At 36.8% G+C, this 13326-nt stretch overlaps 3 protein-coding genes across 3 annotated transcripts; 2 read left to right on the top strand and 1 right to left on the bottom strand.

The window, feature by feature from the left end:
* Positions 1-2138: 2138 nt before the first annotated feature.
* Positions 2139-2999, top strand: LOC308702144 (myeloid-associated differentiation marker homolog; the record flags this gene model as incomplete). The annotated part of the gene is made up of 1 exon (XM_081384811.1): positions 2139-2999. One exon carries the CDS (start codon positions 2139-2141, stop codon positions 2997-2999), a length of 861 nt encoding a protein of 286 aa, XP_081240937.1.
* Positions 3000-5404: 2405 nt separating this feature from the next.
* Positions 5405-7491, top strand: LOC308702069 (myeloid-associated differentiation marker). Its single transcript, XM_081384688.1, has one exon. The coding sequence runs from the start codon at positions 5619-5621 to the stop codon at positions 6480-6482; it is 864 nt and encodes a 287-aa protein (XP_081240814.1). The 5' UTR covers positions 5405-5618; the 3' UTR covers positions 6483-7491.
* slc25a19 (solute carrier family 25 member 19) lies at positions 7445-13071 on the bottom strand. The gene is made up of 7 exons (XM_081384554.1): positions 12900-13071; positions 12321-12482; positions 11731-11886; positions 10640-10810; positions 9736-9910; positions 9161-9291; positions 7445-8414 (listed from the first exon to the last, which is right to left on the bottom strand). Exons 2-7 carry the CDS (start codon positions 12450-12452, stop codon positions 8238-8240), a joined length of 942 nt encoding a protein of 313 aa, XP_081240680.1. The 5' UTR covers positions 12453-12482; positions 12900-13071; the 3' UTR covers positions 7445-8237.
* Between the last annotated feature and the right edge of the window lie 255 nt (positions 13072-13326).

Below are 13326 nucleotides of genomic sequence, written 5' to 3'. Positions count from 1 at the left end.
TATGACTCCACTATATTTTTGCTCTGCCAAATGAGTAAAGTATGATGTAATAACCAAGTCTAAAGATCTCCTTGTCTTCTCTTTCTGTGTCAGATGTTCTGAAAGTGGCCAGTGCAGTGGACGGAGGTCTGTTACAGCAGCAAACAGAGGCGGTGAGAGAGAAACAGCGCAGCTCTGAGAACTGTGATAAACTCCTCCAGCACATCCACTCATTATAACACAACATTACAAACAACCACTGAGTTACAGATTCTCAAACAATAAGTGTTACTACCATCCCGGGATTCAAATGTGAACTTGCATGGAACATCCAGAATTCACATTGTTGGAAAAAAAAAAGAAAAAGAAGAAAAAAGTTAAATATATAAATATATGAGATAATGCAATATGTATAGGGTGAAATTATGGGCCTTTTTTATTGATATCAATAAAAATTGTAGCACAATGTACTCAAATTATTCAACATATTCTAACACTTATAATATTGAAGATGAAATATACTGCTTAACAACAATTAAAATGAGACGAGCCCATTTCTGACCATATGTGTGTAAATAGGTGTGAGCTGACTCTGTACACAGTGACTGTAAGGTCAAAGTCCTGCAGATCCTAACACACACACACACACAAACACACACACACACACACACACACACACACACACACACACACACACACACACACACACACACACACACACACACACACACACACACACCTGTAGAGACACATTCTTCTCATTTCAGAGCCTCTTTTGTTTGCTTTTCTTCTGCAATATTCAAATTCACTTCTCCATAATGAATTGGCCAATAACTAAGGCATAGTGGTGAAAACATACTTGAAAATGAAAAAATGTATGTTACATTCACAAACTATGATGTCACAACCCAAAAAAACTACTGAGATAAAGATATTACAGAAATTTTGTCAAACTTTTAGCAGCTGATGATGAATAATTAGTTGCAAAATGCAACTCAAGGGGAAAAGTATAAACAATATTAGAGGAAAAAAACATTAAAACAATAACAAGCAACAAGAACGACAAATAATAGTGCTACCACATCGATTAATTGCGATTAATCACATCTAACATAAAAGTTTGTAAATATATCATGTGTGTGTGTGTATATATATATATATATGTGTATATATATGTATATATATATATATATATATATATATATATATATATATATATATATATGAAGAGTTCAGATGCAAAAGCCTCTAAGTGCCATCTGAAATTTTCTTCTTGAATTATCATTTTTATCAAGCTTGTATATTTAAGTTCAGTAATTTCACTTAAATGACAATTAATAGGTAATTTTCATTGCCATTTAAGTGAAATTACTGAACTTAAATATACAAGCTTGATAAAAAATTATAATTCAAGAAGAAAATTTCAGATGGCACTTAGAGGCTTTTGCATCTGAACTCTTCATATATATATATATATATATATATATATATATATATATATATATATATATATACACACACACACATGATATATTTACAAACTTTTATGTTAGATGTGATTAATCGCAATTAATCGATGTGGCAGCACTAATAAAAACTAAAACTAATCAAAACTGATTTCTTCAGGATTACATAACAGCATCAGAAGACCTTCATTTGTCATCTTCAGTGTTTTCTCCATCTTTTATAGCCCTGTTTCACAGATGAGAACTGTAGCAATTTACAGAACATAACTCAAACCCATAATCTCTCTCCACCTTTAGTATTCAGATGCTTATCATCGTATTGACTGATGGGTCCGCCCAGTTTATTATCTTCACATCCTACTCATTTGTACTTCACACTTGGACACTTCCAAACCACGGCCAATCTGCTGAGGTGCTACTGATAAGGCAATGAGTAATCAGAGGATGTGGTCGAAAACATGTGGCCCCTCCCTGGACCACTTCCCTTCTGGGTGAGGTTAGTGTGTGAAGACTAACCTGGAGTTGACACGGACGACGCTCAGGCTGAGAAAAGAGTGGAAAAGCCAAGAATTAAGCAGGATAAATTATAGTCCTGCTTGAAAATGCGAGTGTGAGAGAGCTGTCGACAACATTTTAAAGGCTGACGCATCGAAAATCAAGGTGTAACTATATAACTGACATTTAAGGATCATCATGGTAACCCTGAACACTCAATCCCTGACTGTACCGGTGGGAATAATCCGACTGCTTGAATTTGTGCTGACGCTCATCACCTTCAGCCTGGTGGCTTCTGTGGGCCACAGCAACTCTTCGTTCTGGGCCTGGTGTATGTTCACCTGGTGCTTCTGCTGTTTCGTGACCCTCCTCATCATCATCCTGGAGCTCACCAGCCTGAACACCAAGGTACCCATTTCTTGGGACGACTTCACCACGGCTTTTGCGATGCTGTCCACGCTTATGCTGTTGGCCGCGTCGGTCATCTACCCCAAGTTCTTCGTATGCTCCACATGTGCGACCCAGATCGCAGCCTCAGTGATATCCTGCGTGTGCTTCATCCTGTACGCGGCGGAGGTGGGCCTGACCCGAGCCAAACCCGGGGAGATCAGCGGGTTCCTGTCCACCGTGCCGGGCTTACTGAAGGTTCTGGAGGTGTTCGTGGCCTGTATCATCTTCATCTCTCTTGACTCGAGATTATACAGCCAAAGGGCTGGGATGCAGTGGTGCGTAGCCGTATACTCAATCTGCTTCGTCGTCTCTCTCCTCATCATCCTCCTGACAATCGGACGCTTGCTGGCTCGATGCCCCTTCCCATTCGACAAATGTCTGACGGGGTTCAACGTACTAGCGGTTCTAATGTACATCACGGCTGCGGTGATATGGCCAATCTACAGTTTTGAGGGCAATCCAAGATCAAATTTCTGTTTACCAAACCAAATATACTGTATCTGGGACAGCCTGGTTGTTGTGTCCTGCATGACTTGCATCAATCTGATCGTCTACATTGTGGATACGGTTTACTCAGTGCGTCTGGTGTTCTTCGTTTCACCTGCCTAGGGAAACCACAATGGTTGTATGATACATTGTTATTGTAAAATCTATTAATGTAAACGTAACCAGACTGTGGCATCAGATTGGATGAGTTGTTATACAAGATGTTTTTAGCATGCATAAATAGTTTTTTGTTATCATAGTATTAGGTATATAGTATTTGTTAAAATAGTAGGATTATATAGCGAACTGACTGACAGTTTATTGATATTAATGTATTTTGAAACAATGTAGAAATATTTGAGAATATTTAGAAATGTCTGATGTCTGACAGTGCCTTTTATCAGTAATCTTATTAATTATATATATATATATTATTAATTATATAATCAAATTGATTGATCACGAATTATGCTTAACATAAAAGTTTCTAAATGAATAATAGTACATATGTACACATACACAAACACGCATGCACACACACACACACACGTTTATACCGGTATATTTACAAACTTTTATGTAAGATGGGATTAACAGCGATAATCAATTTGACATTTTTTTATAATAAAAAGGCAACTGAATTTCTTTTAATTTTGAGTAAATTGGTAGTGTATAAAGAGTTTTCATGAAATTTTATTAAGATTATAACATTTGAAATAAATCCCATTTGCCCCGAATGCATGCTACGTTTTTTGTGCGTGTGTGTGTGTGTGTGTGTGTGTGTGTGTGTGTGGCATCTGGTCATTGTGGAGATTCACAGCAATCCTCCTTTGCTATCAGTGTTTGCAAATAAACTTTTATGTAAAACCAAAGAAAGTGAAAGAAAGAGAGAAAACAGGCTATCAGTGGGTCTTCATCATTATATGTTTATGGCATCATCATCATTGTCATCATAAAAACGGCTCGGGTGCTCGGGTCTACGTGCTGTCAGGTAAAACTTCACGGTTTTATGGACACACACCGCCATGTTTGACACTGTCGCTATGCTTACCGCTATGGTTGGTTAGCTAGTTTAAAAGTGAATTTTGCATAATAGGGCCCCTTTAAATTACTTATTGCTTATTATCTATTGGATTTTTTTTTCAACCACACTTCTTATAGCCACTCTTGTTCAAGTCAACAATACCAGTCAGTCTATAGCCTGCACATTAACCTTTCTGCTCTATTTCAAATGCCATTAGTTTATCAGCTAGTGCTTCAAACATCAATAAAACTTCAGTTTAAACACACTCATATTTCAACAGATTAATGCCGTAAGTAGGCTAAAGGGGAAATTGTCATTATGTCCAGCTGACTGCTTTAAAAGGTTAGTTCAAATTCAATTTTAACGTTTTTTAAAAATTGATCTTGAACATCTTATTTAGGTTTTTAGTTGTTTTATCTATCAACTATTAGGCTATATTTGAACCTGGATTTCAGCATGAAAATAGCAATAAAAACTGGCAGTTAAAACACAACGCACATACCTAGCTACTATTCACAATAAAATCAAGAAGTAGGACACCTTCTGGTTGTCAAATGTTAGTGGAACATATTGTTATGATCTAGGCAACAACTGTGATAAAACTTATGATTCGGAGTATCTCAAGCCCATTTCTGGCAATAATATAAAAATTCGGTTACACTTTATTTTAAGGTGTCATTGTTACAGTGTAATTATATATTTAAGTACTGAGTAATATTAAGCAACTACATGTACTTACTATAGGGTTAGGGTAGGATTAGGGTTTGGTTGAGGGTTAGTTGCATGTAAATAAAGTGTTACCTTTGTTAAATCATAAGAGATGAGATGAAAAGTCGAATTTATGAGTTAAAGTCACAGTCATAGTTATGACATTAAAAAGAGAGGGAAGAGAAATGAGAAAATGTTTGTCATAATTACAACTTTTCATCTCATAATTTTGACTTTTAATGCCATAACTTAGACATTTTATCTCCTAATTATAATTTGTAAAGTTTACATTTGTGTCTCAACTATGACGGTTTATAACTTTTTATATAATCATTTCAAATTTTTACCAATTTTTATTTTTCTTATGTTGTTGAGATTCAGTATCAAACAATGAAGATCTGAGGCAATGAAGAGAAAAGCTCATTAAAATATTTTACTAGGCGTAGACAAAGGAAGAGTTATGCCGCATTGTATCTGTAAAACATTCTTGGTCTAAATATAACCCTATATACTGTTATCAGGACAAGTAAAAGAATAACCCAAATGAAACCTTCATGTACACTTCCCTCTGATTAAACCAGTAGATATGTTGAGGAGGGACTGAAGCTCATAGGAGAAGATTAGAAAGAGCCCGGCTCTAGACCAGAGTTCAGGGTTTGGACTCAGCTCATAGGACAACAGCAGACCAGCGACCAATGAGAACCTGCAGAACGGTCATAAAAGAGATAAGCTCAAAACGGCTCGATTGATGCTTTCTGGTCCAGTGTCAACATGAAACTTGTTTGCTGCCACATCAGAATAAACTGAAGGTTTACCACGAGGAGAACTTGTCTACTAGTGTTTCAAGAATCCTTTAATGCTTGTGGAATACAAAACCAGAGGATGAATATTGGATTTGTTGACATCCGTGGCACAATGAAACTGCACCAAGAAGCTCAGAAGAGCGTCGGGAAAAGGGCGACCTAAAAAGCGAAACATCAAGACTTTGGGATTTGCGAAACAGTTTCGCCATGTTGCACGTGGATTTCAGGACGCTGATTCAGCCTGTTGGCATTGTGCGGATGCTGGAGGTGGTTTTGACTTGCATCTGCTTTGCATTGGCGGCGTCAGCCGGAGTCCCAGTCCACAGCGTGTCCCATTGGGCCTGGTGCATGTTCTGCTGGTGCTTCTGCTGTTTCACAACCCTCCTCATCCTCGTCCTGGAGTTCACCAGCCTGAACACCAAAGTGCCCATTTCCTGGGAGGACTTCACCATGGCCTTTGCTATGCTGGCCACACTTATGATGGTCACCATTTCAATCATCTTTCCCACGTTCTTCGCCTGCCCCTCCTGCTCCAGGCAGATCGGGGCATCCGCGTTGTCCTGGTTGTGTTTCGGACTGTACGCCGGCGAGGTCTGGTTGATCCACAAGAAACCTGGTGAAATCAGCGGCTTTCTCTCCACCGTCCCTGGTCTCCTAAAAATCCTGGAGACCTTTGTTGCCTGCATCATATTCACGTCTTTGAGCCCTGGCGAATATAGGAGGTTTCCGGGAACGGAGTGGTGCGTGGCCGTCTACTCCATATGCTTCATTTTTTCATTGCTGATTATTCTCCTCACCATTGCCAAGCTGTTGCACGTCTTTCCGTTTTCTTTCGACAAGGCGGTCATCACCTTCAACATCCTGGCCGTGGCCATGTACGCAACCGCTGTTGTTCTCTGGCCGCTGTATGCATTTAGACAACGCCCACGTCCAGATGACTGTAACCACTGTCCATGGGATGATCTGGTGGTGGTGACCTTCATGACCGTCATCAACTTCTTGGTATACACTGGAGACATGGCCTACTCGGTTAAAATAGTATTCTTTACCCATCATGCAGAGGGTGGTTAACCCTCCTTTGTTTTCACATGGGAAAAAACAACCATGTGCCATGCAATCATTGGATATATCAACTGTAAATTCTGACACTTTTTGCCATTGAGAGGACCCACCGCAGGAAAAATGTCCCAATTATCCTGAATTAAGGAGTGGTCACATATTAGCAAAATTTAATTTCGAGGGCAAAGAATGCCTGCTGTCCATTTTAAACAGCCGCGTTTTAAGAACAAATTATTCATACGTCACTTCCAACCTGAGCATTGTTTTATTGGCCAAGGCGTCAATTCGTGTTTTCAAAGTTGAAAAAACTTGAATCATATGTGATGTTTCGCTTCACGCGACATCAGATCACGCACTGAATTTCGCCACACAAGAGTAATGTGGCCGCACCTTAATTAGTCAGATGGTCACAACATCAAAAGTTGAGTACAGATGAGTTATTAATTCGCAGACAGTCGAACATGGTTAATATTTATTCATGGTAACATTGTTTCATGGGTTAATCATTATATAGCCTTGTCTCCAGTTTATATCACTCCAGGGGAGGCTATATAACTTTGTACAGTGGTTCTTAAATCTTTTGTTGTAGATCCGAAAGGTTGTAATGTATGATGTGAGAAATATTCAGAGTATATGAGTGTATGAGATTTAGCTGTGTTTTCAATTCGGATCAAGTCACAGCAGGGTCATAAAAATATGAAGAAATGGTTATGGTTTACCCTGCTGATTTAATCTGAAAGATAAATAATGAATATTATTTTTTTAGATAGTTTTACAGTGAGTATGTGTGTTTTACTTGTTAATGTAATAATGACATTTTAATATATATATAATATATTATATTAACATTGGCAAGGCTTTTTTTTCCATTTATCCATTATCAAAAATCTGAATATAACTAAATATTATCTAATAATTAGGAAACACTATTTTTCTCTAAAAATAATTCAATAAAAGCAGGATGCAAAGAGAATCAGAATAAAATACTTTTTTATTACAAAAATAGTTGCTTCACCCCCTTTGTTTTCCCTAAATAAATGTGTTGTCATACATGAGTACACAGATGCAAAGTATAACCACTATGACCCTCAGATTAGTTTGTTTTTCTTATTGTCAGAAAGGAAATAGGCCTACAATAAAAAAATATAAATAGTTTTACAGTGAGTATGTGTGTTTTACTTGTTAATGTAATAATGACATTTTAAGTAAATGTAATGCTTTTTACATTTAATGCTTGTATGTAATGCTTATGTAAAAATGTAATGCTTTTTATAAATATAAATAAAGCCATAGGAAACATGTAGGTTCAAACTGCTAAATGGATAATTTTTTTTAATTCATCCAAAAAATATTTGGACCATTCACCATTTAAAAACCTTAACAATGACATAAAACACACAAAATTAAACTTTTTGTAGAAACCATATGATTGAATATTCTATGTACTATACTTGCTATATGGTTTAAATGTTTTAAAATGCAAAGCAGAAAAAAAGTTCAAACATTCTAATTTCCAGTGTTATGTATAAAAAATAGACCCTCGTGCAGTGCAAACAAAATACACAGACATTATGACAAAACTTGATATCAGTAACAATGGTTTTCAAGTCTCCAGTCGAGAGTGACAGTTCAGTTTGGGCTTAGGCAAGTCAGAGGTAAAAAATATATTTCCGGTCCTAATACATCTACACACCGTAAAGCGCACGTTAAGTTTCATCGGATCTGATGATCTAAAACGTCTCTCAAGGAGGTCTGTACGTTTGCTCACTAACTGCTCTTGAGGCTCACAATGGCATTGATGAAGAACTCGTACCAGAAGAAGGTGAAGCCTGTGGATACAGCGGCCTTCAGGAGACTAGGGGAGAGTCCCTTAAAATAACCCCGGAGCCCTTCCTCTCTGCCGATCCTCACCACACAGTCGACAAACCCATGATATGTGCGCACCTTCACAGAAAACACAAGAAAAAATTATTCATTTTGGGGTTTTAAAATCAAAAGTTTTGGGTCAGTAAGATTTTTAAATGTTTTTGAAAGAAGTTTCTTTTGCTCGCCAAGGCTGCATTTATTTGATAAAAAAAATATATATATAGTAAAAACCATGATACTGTGAAATATTATTACAATTATTACAACAGTTTTCTATTTGAATATGTTAAAATGTAATTTATTCCTGTGATCAAAGCTGTATTTTCAGCATCATTACTCCAGTCTTCAGTGTCACATGATCCTTCAGAAATCATTCTAATATGATGATTTGATGATCAAGAAACATTTCTGATTATCCTCAACGTTGAAAACAGTTGTGCTGCTTTTATGGAAACCATGAAACATTTCTTTTAGGACTCTTTGATGAACAAAGTTCAAAAGAACAGCATTTATTTGCATTGACATTATAAATGTCTTTACGGTCACGTTTGATCAGTTTGATGCATCCATGGTGAATAAAAGTATTAATTTCATTAAAGAAAAATGTCCATCTTAAGGACCCCAAACTTTTGAATGATATTATTCAATATCACTATACAGTATTTAGCTCAGAAAGGTCTAAGATCTACATAAAACAACAGAAGTTTAATAATTAAGGTTTAGATAGGATGATGCTAGCGAGCAGAACTAGTTATGGAACAGTGATGAACCCCTGTTGGGTTTGAACATACTCAGATCTTTAACTACTAGTCCATTCCACCAACCTGTCCAAACTTCATCCTGGCCTCTTCAAATCCACCCACTTGAAGTCTCTTTTTAATCAGGTCGAAAGGATACGTGAGAGTTTTACTGACGACTCCAGCGCAACTGCCACTGACCAGACTGTGTAAACCTCCTTAAAACCGACAAAACACCACAGCAACATTTACAACGGGACAGAGAAGCACAAGGTTTAAATCTGCTTTTAAAGATATGTACTTTAAGATCATTGTTGTTATTGCTAACTAAATCTGGTAAAAATAGCTTCTGGTGCTTGAAACATATGGAAGGCATTTTCTGCCAATTTTAAATAAATCAATTAAATTTTTATTAAATGGTTAATTAATCTGGTTTTAGTTTTCAATTTATATGATTTATTTAAATTTGGCAGAAAATGCTTTCCATAAAAACACAGGTGAAATAAAATAAAAAGTAAATATTAGAAAAAAACTTCATAAATGATTTAAAGCTAAATAAAAAATACAAAAAAAATGAAAAAAATAAAAGCTAATTTTAAATATAAACAAATACCATAATAGTATATAAATAATGCTAAAATGTTAAAGAAGCATGATCTGACCTTTAGATTTGGAGTCCTGGTGCGCCAGAAGTTTCTTCAGGATATTATAAAAGAAAAACTGCAGGCCTGCGTATGGAAACACGGCCACAAGCGTGGGTGTGAGGCCCCTGTAGAAGGTGAAGGGCCCCTCTGAGCGGAACATTGTGCCGACGGCATGCCTGAGGTTACGATATACCTGTACATTTGAGAAAACATTTGAATCATGGGAAGTGTCTCATTAAAGCCCATCATAAAGTAAAATGTAGACATTTCACACTGTTAACAAACTGACTTGTAATTTATTATTATTATACATTTTATTTATAGGCACCTTACATTACACTCAAGTACACTTTACAAACACAATAAAACAAGCAGCATTAAACAACAAATGATCATTATTACAGCCTAGACATGATGATCTTAAAGCATGAGTAGGGGTCTAGATATGAAGGTTAGATAAGTAAGAAAGGACAAGATTATTGAGTAAGAATCAAAACATACGGGAAGAGACTAAAGCAAAAACAAGAATCACAGTTACCGAGAGAGCTGGATGAAGTTGATTAATATTATTATAGAATTTCACTGTTTATATGTGCTTCGAATGATAAAGTACTGTCAAAGATGACACCCAAACTTTTAAACTGTTTAGAAACAGACACTGTAAAAGTATTAATATTCACAGAGGAACATTTAGATTTGGCCAGATTGGTTTTTGAACCATCAAGAAGAATTTCAGCTTTACTGCTGATAAGTTTAAGAAGATTTGATGTAGTGGAATAATATGACCTTTTGAAATGAACTCTGTTCTTCATTCAGATATTTATCATGCATTTTTTTTTTTTCACCCTTTAAGATGCATTGTGACATGTTTAGCAGCATTTAGTAACACGTAACATCCCGCTCCTGCGGTTTGACCCCTGACCTTGGGTTCGCCCTGGGCAGCGAAGCGTGTGCGCAGGGTATCCAGCGGCTGGCAGGTGAAGGTGGCGGAGCAGGCGGCCAAACCGCCACAGAGGAAATGAACTCCCGGGGTCTGGCTGTTATAGGGGGTTTTCCTATGGACCAGCTCTGTCAAGGCCTCGAAACTCGCAAACTAGGACAAAACAGACAAACAGAACCAGTGAGTTTCAAGATGTCTACAATATTGTGAAGGGTTACCGCAAATGATTGATCTATCAATCTAAAATACCAAATAGGATTAAAATTATTGATGCAATTTAAGGGGTAGTCACCCAAAAATTAAATGTGTCATCATTTACTCACCCTCATGAAGATTGTCGGTTATCAAACCATTGATTTCCATTATATATTTTTTTCCATTCTATGGAAGTCAGTGGTACCCCACAACTGTTTAGTTACCAACAATCTTCAAATTCAAAATATCTTCTTTAGTGTTCATTAGAAGAAAGAAACTCATACAGATTTTTAACAACTTGAGAGTGAGTAAATGATGACAGAATTGTCATTTTTGGTTGAACTGTCCCTTTAAATTGTAGAAGAAAAAACATTTTTTAATTTATTGCTACAACATCAGAATCAGCATTGTCATTGTTAACTAAAAGTAAAACTATTGAAAAAATGTTTTAGTAATTGAAAAAAAAATTATATATATATATATATATATTAGATGAAAAACTTTAATTTGACCTTCAGAATGACATTTTTATTATAAGGGTAGAAGATCCTGTTTTGCTCTGTCAGGATTTTGAAGCAAAAAAAAAATCTGTTCAATTCTATTTTTTCCAATATGGTTTTGTTGGCATAAATAAAAATCAGCTTGGTCCTTATCAGTGTTAGTTTAGTATAATTTATTTACTATTTAAATTTTTATTAACATTTTGCGCATTTGTTTTTAGTTTTCATTTTACTACATATTAATTTTAGTCAATTTGTTATCTAGGCAACCTTTCTAATTTTTTTTCTTTTTATTCAGCTTAACTATTAAACAGGAGGATGATTCAGGCCACATCAGAAGTGTAAATATCCGATTGCATTTTATGCATCTCCAAGTACCTGAACTGCCCCGTAACACACAGACAGCAGCTGGGCAGGAACGTGTCCTTTCCAGAAAGCAGGAAGACCTTCTTCGGTCAGAATGCAGCGTGTGGCCTGCCATAAACCCCAGTACTTCCCCTGACGATTCCTCCAGGACACCTGCTCGATCTGCAACTGCGGGAGCAATGCACAAAAGCTCAAAATCATCCTTTTATATCAGAATCAAAAGCAGTTTGAGTGTGAAGATTTGAAATGGTGACACTGCCACCTTGAGGCCTGTCCATCAGTTGCGAACTACAAAACAAATGAACTCAAGCTTGTTTATCTGCTTTGAACTGGTTATAAATGCACACCAGAAGATGCAGTCAATGTCCTGTCTTGAGCTTCTTTCAACTGAGCGCAGTGCCACTGTGGATTTGGGAGTGGTAATAAAATTCCACAGGAGAACGTGACTCATGTTGTAGGCATGATGCTGCTGCTTATACAAATCAGATGTACTAGGGAGTTGAATGTGTTCATATTTATGCTTTCAATTCATTACTGTGTACAAAATAACAATTGCGAAACTCAAAAGCCCTTTGGCTCAGTGAAATGAAGGAAGGCCTCACCTGAAACCTGATTTTGATGACATCCAGAGGGCTGATGAGGGCACGGGTGACCATGCCGGCCGCTGACCCGGCCAGGGCAGCTTCCTCCGGGGTAAGAGCCGAACCGGGGGCGGTTGGATCATATCCCACCATTCCTGCTCAGATCTTGTGATAAAAGCACAGCTGGTGCATAGGAGAGAAACGCACTTGACATTGATGTACATGGATGACAACATCAGAGGAATAAAATGAGACAAAACAAGTAATAAAAAATATCATCAATATGACTGGTGGGGTGGATGGATGACAACTACTGTAGAATACTATTAAATACTACAAACAAAGAAAGACTGCAACAAAAAGAATATATATTTAAAAAAGCAATTGACAGTACAGACACAATGGCTGCGTTTCTAAACCTACTGAGCTGTCTTTCTATCTAGACAGTGTTTAGATGGACAACGTAAGATGCTGTCGTCTGGGATGTGCCTAGAAATGTTGTCTTGGCTCGTTATGGTTTAAACACAGCCAGTGTTGCCCTACCACAAAATATTCTGAACGTACGCTTAAAAATGTAAACTGGTGAAAACGTAAACCAACCTTTCTTTTGTGCACTTTGTGTGCATCGAGTTCCTCGGTTCAATCTGCTTTTTCTGATGTTCTGTTGTTAGAGGGCACCTCATGTTCCCTTCATAGTTACTGCTGAACAGCACACAGCCCAATGACAGAGCCGCGCGCGACTGTGTTTACTGACCGTGTTCGGTGTCACACCGAGCACATTGGTTCCTACCATCATACATTTCAGACTTTTTTTAATTTAAATTTTAATTTATTCACATTTAATTTGACAAACTTTGTATTGATATTAAAATTCAATGTACTTAACACATCCAAACTCCAATAAATAAAATAAAATATAATTTAATATAAAATAAAATATTGTTTGTCCTTTAAGACAAGAAACAATATAATTATATTTTTTTTCATATGAATTAGTGGGGGGAAGTAATCATAAAAAAAAATTATT

This window comes from Scardinius erythrophthalmus (assembly GCF_964197995.2).
Source record: "Scardinius erythrophthalmus genome assembly, chromosome: 1".
Lineage (NCBI taxonomy): Eukaryota > Metazoa > Chordata > Actinopteri > Cypriniformes > Leuciscidae > Scardinius > Scardinius erythrophthalmus.
This window is presented reverse-complemented; position numbering and strand designations above follow the sequence as displayed.